Source organism: Astatotilapia calliptera, chromosome 10 (assembly GCF_900246225.1).
Source record: "Astatotilapia calliptera chromosome 10, fAstCal1.2, whole genome shotgun sequence".
NCBI classification, from domain to species: Eukaryota; Metazoa; Chordata; class Actinopteri; order Cichliformes; family Cichlidae; genus Astatotilapia; species Astatotilapia calliptera.
The window spans coordinates 27,870,433-27,884,807 of record NC_039311.1 but is presented as its reverse complement, the minus strand read 5'-3'; the positions used below and the strand labels follow the sequence as shown (position 1 = coordinate 27,884,807).

The 14,375-nt window shown below is 38.5% G+C and overlaps 1 protein-coding gene across 2 annotated transcripts in view; it reads left to right on the top strand.

The window, feature by feature from the left end:
- The window catches only part of doc2b (double C2-like domains, beta), a 193,814-nt gene that overhangs the window by 162,817 nt on the left and 16,622 nt on the right, over window positions 1-14,375 (top strand). For both annotated transcript variants that reach the window (XM_026183041.1, XM_026183042.1), the window contains one exon: window positions 8,189-8,343. In XM_026183041.1, coding sequence (XP_026038826.1) covers window positions 8,189-8,343 — 155 coding nt within the window. The remainder of the gene's footprint in view (window positions 1-8,188; window positions 8,344-14,375) is intronic.

Below are 14,375 nucleotides of genomic sequence, written 5' to 3'. Positions count from 1 at the left end.
TATGGATTATTTATATGCTGGCATAAAAAAGAGCTGTTAGCAAAGGGCTGGTGTTCAGGCTAAATGAATGATCTGTGAGTGTGAAACTGAAAAGAAGACAGTGAGTGCTGTAAAAATGTCAGTGCTTGTCAGGCATGCTGGGCTTGTTACTATCCAGGCAGAGGTTTTTGCTTCCTCCCTCGCTACTGTATGTGTCTCGACGCTCTTGGTTTGTCGTGGATTCCTAAAGTGCGCTCTGTTAAAGGATACAGGCAGACGGAAACTACAAAATCACAACTGGACAAAATGGATTTGAGAGTAAGCTGAAGTGGCAACTGAAACATGTTGGCACGCTAGATGAGTTGAATGTCGTCACCAGTCCAGTGAGACGTCTTGTAAAAGTCATGTGTGATTCATGTGGGGAGAGTCAGCTCCTTGGAGATATCTGATTAGTATCCTGCTGTGGATACTGCTAGACAGATTGTTGAGCCCTGTCTCCTACACACAGTACAAGAGTGTGTGGTGGAGGCAGCAGTCTGCGTCTGCAGAGCTGTTTCTTTATGCCAGTTTTGCTCTTCATTTAAATATTGTTTTCTGATTATTGTGGGAGTTTTGGGGGTGTTGGCAGCAAAGATCATAGATTGCACAGCTTGTGAGGGCACTTTCTTTTGGATTATTTTTTGGGCATTTCTGCCATTATTTGATGGTGAAACAGTGAAAATAGACAGGAAAGTGGTGAGAAACAAAAGAGTGCCACGTGTCAGACTCAAATCTGGGCTGCTGTCTCCAAGTGGGCAGCTATGTGGATACGTATCTATATACATGTATCCTTCAGGCTCAAGTCCTCTACCCAAGGCCTGGGAGCTTGAGGGTCCTCTGCAGTGTCTTTGCTATTCCTTGGACTTCTCTCTTCTGGACACAGATCTTGGATCATGTTCCTGGGATGTGCAGAAGCCACTGTTTCCTGTTTCCTTCACCTTCCACATCTTCTCGAGCTCTTCTCTCAGCCCTTGGTATTTCTCCAGCTTTTCATCTCTTCTTTCTCATGTTGCTATCACTTGGTATATCACTGCACCTGTCTCCTTCTGCTTGTCCACCACTACTATGTCGGTTGGTTAGCCTTGACCAGTTTGTCTGTCTGTCTAGAAGTCCCACGGGATTTTAGCTCTTAGGATTTTGCCTGGTGTGGTAGACCCCAGCTTTTATTCATCTTGTGTTCAGAGCTTGTTACTGTCAATGTTGACAATGTTGCAATGTTTTTAGGTATATTTTTGTGTTTTTACATCAACAACTTGCCAGTGGTACTGGTCATTGTCTCTAAGATTTTTGGGGGGGTTCTTGCCACTTGGAGGCAGAAAAAAGAAGTTGTGATAATGCATTTCTACCCTGTGGCATCAAATAATGCTGTTCTGCCAGATAGTGCTTGCAACTCACTATGGTGTGCAAGGGTTCTTTGATGCACCAGCTGCAGCAACGCTGGGCGCTGAGAGATCACAGCCCCGAGCTACAAAATCTCCATTAGTGAGTTGGCTAGGTGACGGATGGGTGGGTTGTTTATTAGCCACAAGAAAGTGGACTGCATCCCGTTTGGAGCTTTGTCTTTTGCTTTGTTTGTTTGTTGGGAGTGACAGACCTGGCTCACTGCTGCTTAAACGTGATGCATCCAGGCACTGGTGCCAAATTATACCATGTCCTTTTCTGTGAGACACCAGCAGCATTGAAAATGCACACAATAGGGACATGTGATCATATTTTAAGCTGATATCTTGACTTGTTGGCAAACAGGTGCTTATTTATACATCCAGCTGCTTCAGAGCTCATTGTCATTCATTTACAGTCATGGTTCTGGCCACCTGTGAACTCCTGAAGGACATTTATGGCTGGTTATCTGATAAACATGCATTTTATTCACCTGCTTGTTGATGTATCTGAAAAATGCAGAAAAATGTCCATTCAACTGAAACCAGTAATATTTAAAAGTTGTGAAAATTTTCAGAACATATGCAAACTTTTTTTTAATTATTTGGCAAATCGAGTTAGAAAGAAAAAAAAGTTTTCTTTTGACATATTGACAGCAACTTTCAGTCAAAGTAACAGGGACTGTAGTTGTTGTCTTGTACATAGTTTTCATAATATATCTATGTACCATGTACACTCTGTCTCTATTACTCCATTTACAAGTATGTGAGAAATAACTAATAATAATAATAAACTTTATTTATAAAGCACACTTATAAACCAAGGGTATGCCAAGGTGCTTAACAAGTAAGATAGAGAATAGGAGGAGGATAATAGAAATGGGACCAAAGCAAGTACTAAGTATGCAAGCAGGTAGCTGTCACTGATACATAGGAAAGCAACAGGTACAGAGCAAACAAGAAGTTAAATGAGCATAAAAACTAGTCCAAAAAATGCTATGACCAAAATTAAAGGACATTTTGCTACTGCACATACATTAAAGTGGTTTGCCTGGTTCTTAAATATTATGGGTTTTATACGGTGGCCCTGAGAGGTCAAACGCACTGTAAATTAAGGTCACACACAAAAAAATTAAAACAAATTGCTGAAAACCAACAGAAGTTGGAAAAATCTCCCAAAAGCTCACAAAATATAAAATAAATATAGCTCACATAACACAGCTGAAGTGATTTAGGGGAGATAATGTCTTTTCCAAATCATCTTAAAATGTCTGTGATTTAAATTATGTTCCTGACCAAGTCAGGCCCACAAGTGATTAATTATGAAATTCACTGTGACTTCAACAAGAGAATCACTGATTTAAGTCGGCTGTTACAGTGAGGGGAAGAGAAAACCACATGAACTAGCTTACATCTAAAAGCTGATGTTTTTTATCTCCTGCTGGGGGTGGTCGACACACAATCCAAATTCCGGCAACTTTCCTCCCCGTCTAACGTAAACTGAGATGTGGATGTTTTGATGGGTGTGTTTTTTTTACTATTTGTTTATTGTATAGCTTGCGTTTTACCTTGTATTTGTTGCATTTCTGAGATGTTTTGAGTTTGTTGCCCTTGTGTAAGAGATTTGATCTCAGTGGGACTTCCTTCCTTGCTCACAGTAAATCGTTCCCCCACTGGCGCTCCAAGGCAGTGACGGCAGATCCAGACACAATCAAACCACACAGCTATATCAGCGTTATCAGTTATTTTCTACAACATATAAAACTTAGCACCTGAAAAGTAAATGAGTCAATGTACTGTACTATGTTATTGCAGTAAAATCAAGGTTTTTCAGTTTGACTTCACAGTTTAGCTGTAGCATCCAGTCTGTCAGAGATGAGAGAAGGAAATGAGACAGAAAATCTAATGAATATTAATTTGAAATGGCACAAACAGTTTTCAGTGGTCCAGGCACTTTCAAGTAGCTCTCGATTAGCTTAAAGTTCTTTAGACTCATTTGCTTTTGCTATGTTGATATGAGTGGCTTTATCCTGTGTGTGTGGTTAAAAATAAGTGCTGAGGTAAAGGGAAAAAATGATGAATTACTCACATAATCAGCAGCTGTGGAGGAGTTGCTGGTAAATTGCATTTCTAAGTCACTGGACATGGAAAAAAAGCTCTTTCGGCTTCTGAACTGCCTTTCTGTCATTTTCATACACTCAAGTATTTTTTTCTTTCTAGATAACAAGAAGTGCTCTGTGGGCCAACACAAACTTGTATAGTAGAAGAAAAGTACATTCATAAGATTGTCGTGAATAACTGGTAGTTGTACAGGTCTGTTTTACCAATAACTTAACTAACAAGCACTGATGTAATAGGTTGACTCATACTGTAGTAAATCAGGCTGTTTTTTTTTTTCTTTTCCATTGTAGTCTCAGGACAAAGTGTGTCTACTTTGCTGGGTCTTTTTCCTCTTTTACTCCCCATATTCCATGGAGTTCCACAGGGTTCCAAATTAGTTCCCTTTTAATTGTAGATACCTTTACATTCCTACCTTTGAAGTTGTTCAGTCCCATTTAAACCAAGTTAATGTTAAATACAATCAACTCAAAATTGCTGCTTTTTAAAAACAGACAACACATAGCTGCTCTTTGTTTTGTTTTGTCTTTTGCAACAAAGCACCACATCAAAGTACTGTATTCTCAGCATCCATCTAAGGATGAAGAACTGAGTGAAAGAAACTGCAATCATGGGGAGATAGGCAAGTAGATTAATTCAGTGTGGAATTTACCGAAATCAGGATGTAATCTTTGAGGTCAGTAAGAAGTAGAGGTTGGTGGAGTTTGTTTAAAAGATTGCAGGTAAAAGTAAACATTGTATGAGAGCAATGTTTACATTATATGGAAAATATGCATTGCATAAGTTTATCTATTTGCATTGTTGCAAGCATAATGTTAAGGCCATATTTTAATCATGCAGAAATTATCTTTAATCTTCAGAAGCTGCAGATTTTTTTTTTAAATATTTTAAAAAAAAATCATTATGAGAATATTTTATCAAGGACAAAACAGATCATTACAGCTGATATGATCACTGATATTCCAAAGTTTATACTTCAACAGAGTTTTTTTGTTTATTTGTTTGTTTCATTCCCTCCTCAATCGAGGAGTGTGGTTCTTTACGATTAACCCGCTTTCAGGCTGCCATTGAGGCCTCTAAATGGCAGAGCAACTGTAAGCACCTTGAAGCAACTGCAGTTGTGATTTTGTGTTATATAAATAAAACTCAGTTGGACTGAAGTTGTGCAAAAAGAACACGAAACGGCAAGGATGTTTTATAAGACGAGGATTTGTGATGACATTTTGGTATCTGTAAGGCTTCCCTTTTGTTGTTAAAGTGAACTTGTGTTCCCTACTGATTTATTTGATCACGTAAAACCAGGGAGATCAAGAATCTCTTGAAACCGAGCTCCTAGATGAGACTTGTAGACAAATGTACTGCTGTAGGATGCTCATATTATATTGGCCTAGAGTTTCACTCTGAGCCGTTTCATACCACTCTACATGATCAGTTTCATGGAATGTTTTCTGTCATTGGATCTGTATGATGTCACAGGGGATAGATTTTAACAGGTCTTTGGTTCAAATCTTGTATTTATGAGGGGCAACCAATCAGAAGAAAACTGGCTTAAAAAAAGCTAAAATCAAGTGTTTCAGTCAGAGGATGAAGTGAGGGGCTGTTTCTGTAAATAAGGATTATTTTTGAACAGTGAAGCATGCAAAGCTACTGCAGGAGTCCAAGAATACAATATGAAACTAGCAAAGAGTATAATAAATCCAATCTCCCTTCTAGGAAAATTTGTGAAGTTATTTTCATTGGATTATTGGATCACACTGAAACTTAAAAAAACACAGGAAAAAAGAAAAATGCTGCAAAAAGCACCGAAAATACAACTGAAGTTGAATAAAATACAATAGAAATAGAACATAAGAACATTTGCTCACTGATGCTGGTCCGTCACCTTATTGTGTCCCCAGAAACACTTTTGTTTTGATTTACGTTGTGGTTTATTCAACTTATGTGGTGTTTTGTGTGCTTTTGCAACATTTTTTTAATTCGCTGGCGTTTTCTTTCCGTTTGACCTCTAAGGGCCACGGAGTAAATGAATAAATGAATGTTAAAAAATATGTGTTTAATTTTGTGCACAATGTGCTAACAATGTGGGTAGATCTAGAAAATTAGAAGTATAGAGATAAGGTTATTCAGACAACATTTTTTTTCTTTTGTTTATAAAAAAATGTTTTATTTAAAACAAATGTATATACACACATACACAAATCCATCCAAAACCATTCAAGAAGCCTGTTTTTTTTTTAATGCTGTAATGTTATTTTTGTGCCAAGAAAGCTACATATTGTGTTGCTTTCTCCCAGGATGGAGGGAGAATTGGAAAATTCCTGGACTTTTAAGCACAGTGGGAAGAAATTGTGGAGAAGCTTGTTTCCTATTTCAAAATACTTGATTTACACAATGAGAAAGTGGAGCTGTGTATCAGCAGCTTGCAGAACCCATCGTGAGCCTCCTGCCTTCACTTGGTAGCCAGCCACGCGGTGAGAACGTTTCAGTGGCTAGGATGTGGTCTCTTTAGTTTCTCTGTCCTATTTTGCTACTGTTCCTGAGGCATGTCATCACATTTTGACTGCACCTTATGATCATTTAACAAGCTATCAAGTTGTGTACTGTGCATGATTATGATTGATGCAGTTGCAATGGTGTCAGTATGACTGATGCTATCCAGCAGCCTAAGAATGAGACTTCCTGTTTAAAAAGAGAATTTGTTTATATAGAAATCTGTGGTAGGGGGGGAGTGAGGTGCCGCGTTTGGAGACACACTTTTAACATCATGTGTCAGTTCCGATGTTTTTCTTGTCTCAAGGAACATGGTAAATTAATTTTGATGAGGCCATTAACTCATCATCTACAACGGAGATGGGATCAATCAGCCAATCAGTGTTTGGCTGATTTTTAATGCACGTACTTGTCTAGACAGCTACGACTGTAGGTGCTGGAAACTTTACAGGTTACATATGAACAGAAATGTCCTGGCAAAGACAGAAGCCGAGCTACAAAGAGCCAGAGCAAACCAAGAATAGACTAAGGTAAAATTAAAAGAAGGTAAAAAAAAGAAAGACCTGTCCTCCCACTCCTTCACTGGATCCTGATGAGGTAATGTTTTACTGCTTTTATATAAGCAGCTGTGCAGCAAAGGTTCAACATCCCTGAGAATTCAAGTACATAACATGGGAAAGCAGTACGTGTGTAATCAATGGGGGGCTGCAAGTATTTTACCAAGACATAAAAGGAAAGACACCCATGTGACATTTCTTAGTAGGACTCGGACAGATTTTGAAGACTTGAGTGTAGGTGGATGATTGTAGTGGCAATGAGAGAGGCAAAGGCCAAGACATCTAATTTCTTTTTAATAAATTCTGGGTAATTCAGGGACCCTTCAAAATAACAAACGAGCAATATGCAGTCTCTGTGCCAAGGACATGGCATGGTTACAAAGATGTTCCTCCAAAATCCTGGAAGTTTCTAGCTTAAGCAAAAGGTATGGGTCAGATGAGATGGGGTTTAATCACATCTTTCACTGCATTTCGGCTTATGTAAGTGAAAATGTTTCAATTTTAGAAAGCGGAGGCGGACACAAGAAGAGAGATGGTTAGCCTGTGAGTTCCCTTTTTTCCAGCAGAAGACCTTAAATCAACTTATATCAAACTGCATTCCCAGTTTGATTTAAGTCATGGAGTAAGGAGAATTTTAAGGATTAAGTTATATTGTTTAGATCTGGGAATCCGTCTAGCAAAGACTTAAATCGAGCTCACTGGATGGCTTTGGAAAATGTAAATGAGGGCATAAATTTTAGACTTCTAACTGTATTTTCATAAGTTTTACTGCTTTTCCTACTGATAAAGACATCGCCCACTACCATTCATACCACACCTAATAAGTAATAGATAAACAAATAAATGACAGAAACGACTATAGAAATGTAGCTTTTACACAGTGGATCCAAACAGGAAAAAGTTTTGTACAAATTATCAAAAACTCTCAGTTTTATAACTACAGGACAGTCTAAACCAGCGGTCCTCGACCTTTTTTGCGCCATGGACTGGTTACAATATTTTCATGGACAGGCCTTTAAGTTGTCGTGGATAAATACAACAAAATAAAACCAGTACCGGTACCAAAAAAAAGAAGATTTACTCATAACACACAAAAAAAGACCCAGGGAAAACGAGTTAATGATAACAACGCTAAACAAATAATGATAAAACCCCTGAAACATAAACCATAAACGACTCACGGACTGGTACCGGCCCGTGGCCCGGGAATTGGGGACCGCTGGTCTAAACAATCAGCTACTAGAACTTTAATTCATTCATTTCTTACTATTTAAACCCAAGAGGTTTCTTTCATTTGCTATCGCTGCATCTCTTTTAATGTAGAAAAAGTGAGACATATTGTTGAAACTGCACTTTTTCTACATTATGATATTGCAGAGATTACATGTGTAGTTAAACTTCTGACCTAGAGGTGACAGAAAAAGTTCATCCAAGCCTGATAAAAATAAAAGACTCTATGTTAAAGATGTTTGTGGTCACACCGCCATCATCCTTTTGTTGTGAGTCGCTTGACTTTCTTCAATAATTGCGTTTGATTTTTGGCCAAGGCGCTTGTTGGCATAACTGTCAGTCTTTTGAAAGCTCAGCTGGTTTTGAATCCTAAATCTTCTCATTTCCACCCTGCAGGTCAAGACGGAAGACAAGTCTCTGGAGGAACGTGGACGAATCATGATTTCTCTGAAGTACAACACCCAGAAATCTTGCCTGGTAGTGGGCATCATACGCTGTGCTCACCTTGCCGCCATGGATGCCAACGGCTTCTCCGACCCCTACGTCAAAACGTCAGTATGCAAACACTGGCAGGCACATCCAAAAAGAAACTGGGGCTGTTTTACCATCTCCAGGGAGCAGATTTAATAAGGTTAAAAACCCCAATTAAGCAAAAAGGATAATAAGGGATTTACTTTGATAGTTTTGGCAGTCATTATCTATCAGTAGTAATTTTATTTTCATTTTATTCACCCCTGAGATCTGCACCAACCTCTGACGAGGGAGCAATCATAGAACCAGACAGGTGCTCCAGATTAACTTATTTGGAAAAGGGAAGAAAAGCAAATGTGTTTTTACCACGAGCGTGATGCTGCAGTTTGTTGTACTGTACTTAATATAACTTCATACACAGCCATGTTTACACACCTTTGAAAGCACTCACTTTCAGGTCTACCTCTCCGTGCTTAGATAACAAGGACAGAAGTGTTTGCTACAACCTGTCAGATGATCTTCTGTTTCTCGACTTGCCAGATTTCAGTGTATCTCTGGTGACTGCAGTGGGCACTGTTGTGAGGAACAAGAATTTATACAGTCATGTACAGAAGTTTGAGGAAGTAAAACTGTCTAAGCTTGATAATCAGTTTAATCAGAGCAGAGGAAATAGAAAAGAACATACACTACTCTCACTTTTTAGTCAGAGTATAGCATCAATCAAGTCAATTAAACCTGTGGGATATTGATCTGGTCAAAGTAGCAGAGGAGGTTGTTAATCAGTTTCGGCTGCTTTGATGTTAATGAAATAAACAACAGGTGCACTGGAGGGGCAACAATGAGACAACCCCTAAAACAGGAATGGCTTTACAGGTGGGGGCCGCTGACATTTTTATCCTCCTGATTCTTTCTGACTGAAGAACACAAGCATGGAGGAGATACCAGGAAACAGGCAGTTACTCTGGGATAGATGTTCAGGGCTGTAGAAGGCCCTTATCCCATCAGGAGGACTGGGTTATGAGGAGCAGGATGAGTGCTGTTGGAGTCCTACCAAATAACCTCCAGCAGGCCAGTGATGTGAATGTCTCCGACCAGACAATCAGAAACAGACTTCATGAGAGTGGTATGAGGGCCCAGCGTCCTGTAGTGAGCCCTCTGCTCACCCCCGGCCTGATTGGCATAGAACGCTAGAACTGGCAGGTCCATCACTGGTACCCTGTGCTTTTAACAGATAAGAGGAGGGTCACCATGAGCACGTGTGACAGATGTGAAGCGGTCTGGAGAAGGTTATGCTGTAATGTTGTTCAGTATGACCTCTTTAGGCGTATTCTCAGACATCATGCTAGTGCAGTGGTTCCTGGGTTCCTCTTAGAGGACAACAATATCCCTCATGTCCAAGATTTTGCACGCAGTTGCTGGAGGAAGAAGGAATGGATACTATTATCCAGTCCATATTAGTATAGATAATCCAGCATGATTTATTTTCCCATTAAGATCAGATTGTGTTCTCAAAATATTCCTTTAATTTTTGGGAGCATGAGCATCTTAGATGACTTGATAACATTTCTATGTGGATTTTTGGTGGCTCTATGTTGTCTTTCAAGAAAAGTTTTGTAGGACTGAGTCAGAAAACAGGCACAATGGGTGACCTTCTATTGCTTCTCTGCAAGGTTTTAGCAACAGATTGAAAGCATTTTTTGTAGTACTGCACAGAAACATCAGTAGGATATGGTTGTGGTGCAGACATATATAATAACCAGGTGAGACACGACTTTTCCATGTTTTTCTCCCAGTTAAGCACAACAGATCGAGTAAGTCATCGTGGCTGAGGACCTGTGATTTAGTGAGAATAATCCTTTAATTGTCCCACAAGGGGAAATCTGGGTGTAACAGCAGCAAGAAAGACACATATACAACAAACAGTACACAAGACACAGAACAGAAACATACACAATTACATATTTACATCAAAGACAAAGTGGTTTCCAGCATGAACCAACCTTTTGGCTGCAAACTTCTTTTACTAGCACTTTATATTACTGCTTGCTAATAATGTGGCAGTAGGAAAAGCAGTACCATGTAATTATCAAACTTTACTGCTGGAGCTTATAGTCAGATAATTCAAATGCCCACAACAAAGTACATATAAAGTAAAAACATTAAAAATGCAGACAAAGGCAAAAGAGAATTGTAATAGTTTAGTAACAATATGATTACTTGTTAATAACAGGTTGAAAATATGTAAATATGATATCAGTAATGATGTTATAATGCAGAAATAAGTGCTAATAGATGATTTTGAAGGTTATCACACAGAAAATACAACAAGGTGAGCAATCACAGCAAAACAAAGTTAGCTTAAGCGAGGATGAATTTTAGCATTTCCCCCATTATTAGTGTCATTTTTTTAAAATCTAAATATATGACGATATAATTTGAATTCATTCAGCATGAAGAAGAGTGTCATTAACCCTACACTGCAAAAATGATTTTCAAGAAAGTTAAAAAAACCTTGTTTATGGACGTGTTTTCTCTTTTTTGTCTAAAAACAAAACATATTCTTAACAAGAAAATTAAGCTCATTCTAGGAAAATAACTTTTTCATAATAAGATATTTCAGCTCATCTTGAGCTTTATTTACCAGTTACAGGGTACACTGCAAAAGGGCTCTACTTGAAATAAGCCAGATACTCTGAAAACTGACAAAACGTTCTTGTTTTGAGAACAACATCTGCCAATGGGGTAAACAAAAGTTGATTGGCTAGAATCCTTAAAGCTCGCAAATGAATCTCTTCCTTAAATCCTTAATTATTACGTAAGTGGAAGAGTTCAAATTTAGATTTTGAACCAGAACAGAACCAATTCTGCATTAGTGGAAATGCCTTATCGTAAAAGTTTTGCCTTTATGTATAATTTATATGAACTGATTTCATGATTTTGACTTTCAGGCTTTTGGGTCATCAAACCATAACTTCCACGCTTTCTTGTTTATGAAGTTTATGCACCTGACTCTTGATGATGAGCGTCCATAATATCAATGCTTTTGTGTGATAAATAGAGATCTAACCTGAACATTACTGTATGTGATCACAAATCACACATATTCTGTAGGGAGACACAAATTGCCTATTAAAAATAAAATATTATTAGTAGTAATAGTAGTAAAAGTAGAAATAGTAAGTGAAAAATCACACAATGCCAATCAATCCAAATCATAACTATAGTTCCGATAAATCAACTGAAGAAGGTTTTATTTTGTCTCCATAGCTGACCAAACGCTTTAAACTTCACCTCAGGACATTTCTGTGTTTATGTAAATGTAATCCTCGTGTTATAAATGGTCATCAAAGCACTTCTGTTTCTTATCAGAAAATATATTTCCATCCTTTTTCTTGTTACATTAGCAGACTGCTCTTGCTGTTGCAGGTTGAAATGCCATGTTCACAGTGATTTGCTTATTTTGTACCGCTTTCGTAACAAAAACCCAGCAGGAAACCCACTCACGCCATTTATCTCCTCCTCGATTTAGGCCAGTGCAACAGGAAATCAAACACCCAGGCTTTGTTATAAAAGTGGATTCATTAAATGTTTGGGCAAAGTCATTTTTATGAAAAAATTTAAGCTAACATAGGAAAATAAACACTGCTGGAATGGCACAATAATAACCCATGCAACTATTTTATTGTTAAAGCAGGAACAACTATGAGTCACATTTGAACCATTTTCTTGAATTACCTCACAATTTCATAGTAATGTATTGTGCCTTCATTGACTCATGCAGTAATTTATTCTACAATCTGTTATTGAGTAATTGAATTTTGAATCATGCGTCTGCACATGAAATTGCAGGAAAGAGAAAATTAAACCATTCACTGACAATCACGATGTTTACACTTTAAATTACATCGACCGATCTGTGTCACTCTTAAAGGCCTTAAAATAAGACAAAATATGATGTAGGCGCCAAAAATACTATAATTAATTTTTTTCCATATACACTCACTCTGCCACATTTTTAAAGTTACACCTTACTAGTAACAGGTTGGACCCTCTTTGCTTTCAGAACTGCATTAATTATTCATGGCACAGATTCAGCAGCATGTTGACATTACATCATCGAGCAGTTGCTGCATATTTGTCGACTGCACATCCATGATGTGAATCTCCCATTCCACCACATCCCAATGTTGCTCTATTGGATTGAGGTGTAGTTACTGTTAAGTCCTTTTGAGTGCACCGAACTCATTTTCTATTCAATTCAATTTTATTTTATTTATATGGTACAAAATGACTTTAGTCGCTGCAGTTGGCTTTTATAATGTAAACTAGATACCATGAGTTATAAGGGGATGGACATAGTAAGCAACAATATTCAGGTAGGCACACAAAGCCAAGAAAACAAAGTGTTTTCTTGGCACACAAAGTGTGCCAAGAAAACAATTACACCACCACCAGCAGTCTGAACTGCCTGACCCACCGTCTGAAGTTTCATCAGGCCAGGCAGTGTTTGTCCAATCTTCTGTTTCCTGAGCTCGTGTGAATTGTAGCCTCAGTTTCCTGTTCTTTGCTCATAGGAATGGAACCTGGTATTCTGTAGTAGAGCAGGGCGATATGACCAAAAATATCTATCACGATATACATTAGAAAATTTGCGATAACGATATAACTGACGATATAATTGACACTAGACAAAATACTTTACAACTCCTCAACTTTATTAGTGCAAAAAACCCCAAAAACATCAATGTATTTTGCACTTACACAAGCAGCTTTTTAAGTGCATTAAAGTTATATAAAAAATTTGCAGTGCAAATGCAATTCCTTGCTGACAGTTTAACCAAAAGGCATTTCCAGTGGAAATTGGCCGACATATCATCAGCATAACCATGTATAATATCCACAAAACCTAAAAAGAGGTTATACACACACACAATACGGTAATATTATGTTGAAGTGCAGTACGTATCACTCCGCGAGGCTCCTGCCTACAATAGCCGTAAAGCTCCGACAATCCATCAAGCGGTGCGGCTTCGTAGCTTAGCAAAGTCATACTGAAACATTTGACAGATTTTTCCAGCGCCGTATACGACATAAAATCGTTTCAAGGTCAGTAAACACAACCAGAATTCATACATAAGGCACACAGGATTATAAGGGGCACTGTCGAAGTGTGCCATATTTTCCAAAAAACACGGTAATAACGACGGCCCGCTAGCATGCTCTACCAAAAATAGTGCTTTGTTGTGTATCTGACGGACGAAAGCCAAACCAGTTCCACACCAGTGAAGTTGCAGCATTTTTACAAACCAGTTCTGGTTCATCCGTTTCATTCAACGATCCACTTTCGCTCTTCTCATTCTGCGTCGCAGCCATGTGCGTATGTAAACAAAGGCACTGCGCATGCGCGTTTTACCCATATTCTATCGCAATATTTCATTTTCTTATCATTGCCCAACATTACACCGGTTTACCGTGAACAGTATGATATAGCCCAGCCCTACTCTGTAGTCCGATCTGTATCAGTCTGTTCACTCTCCTATGACATCATCAAGGCATTTATCTCCAGAAAACTGCTACAAACTGGCTATTTTCTGTTTCTGAGCACTTTTTGTGAACCCTACACATGTTCAGAGCCACTTAAATCATCTTCCTTCCCCATTCAGTTCAAACTCCAGCAGGTTCTCTTGTACATGCCTACACGCCTAAATGCACTGAGTTGATGCCATGTGATTGGCTCATTATTATTTGCACTAATGAGCAGTTGAACAATAGCCAGTAATAGGTTTACTGACTAATGCATTAGCTGGTGAGTGTATATGATGTTGCAATGGTGGATGCTCATATTAAGCATGGCCAAAATTCCAAACAATGGCAACCTGAGGAGCGAGCAGTTCTCTTTCAAACTCCTGATGCTCACATTAATGCTGTTCTCCATTGTTATGTGGCACATTTTAAAGGTGCTGAAATGGATTAGCTGGCTGGCAGTGCTGATGTTACACTACCTGTGCCATCCACAGGCTACAATTCGAAGGACAATCCTCGTTTATCACACAAACATTTCCCAAGTCTTTCATCTGGCTGAGCAATGAAAGTGCAATTAATTTCCGACTCT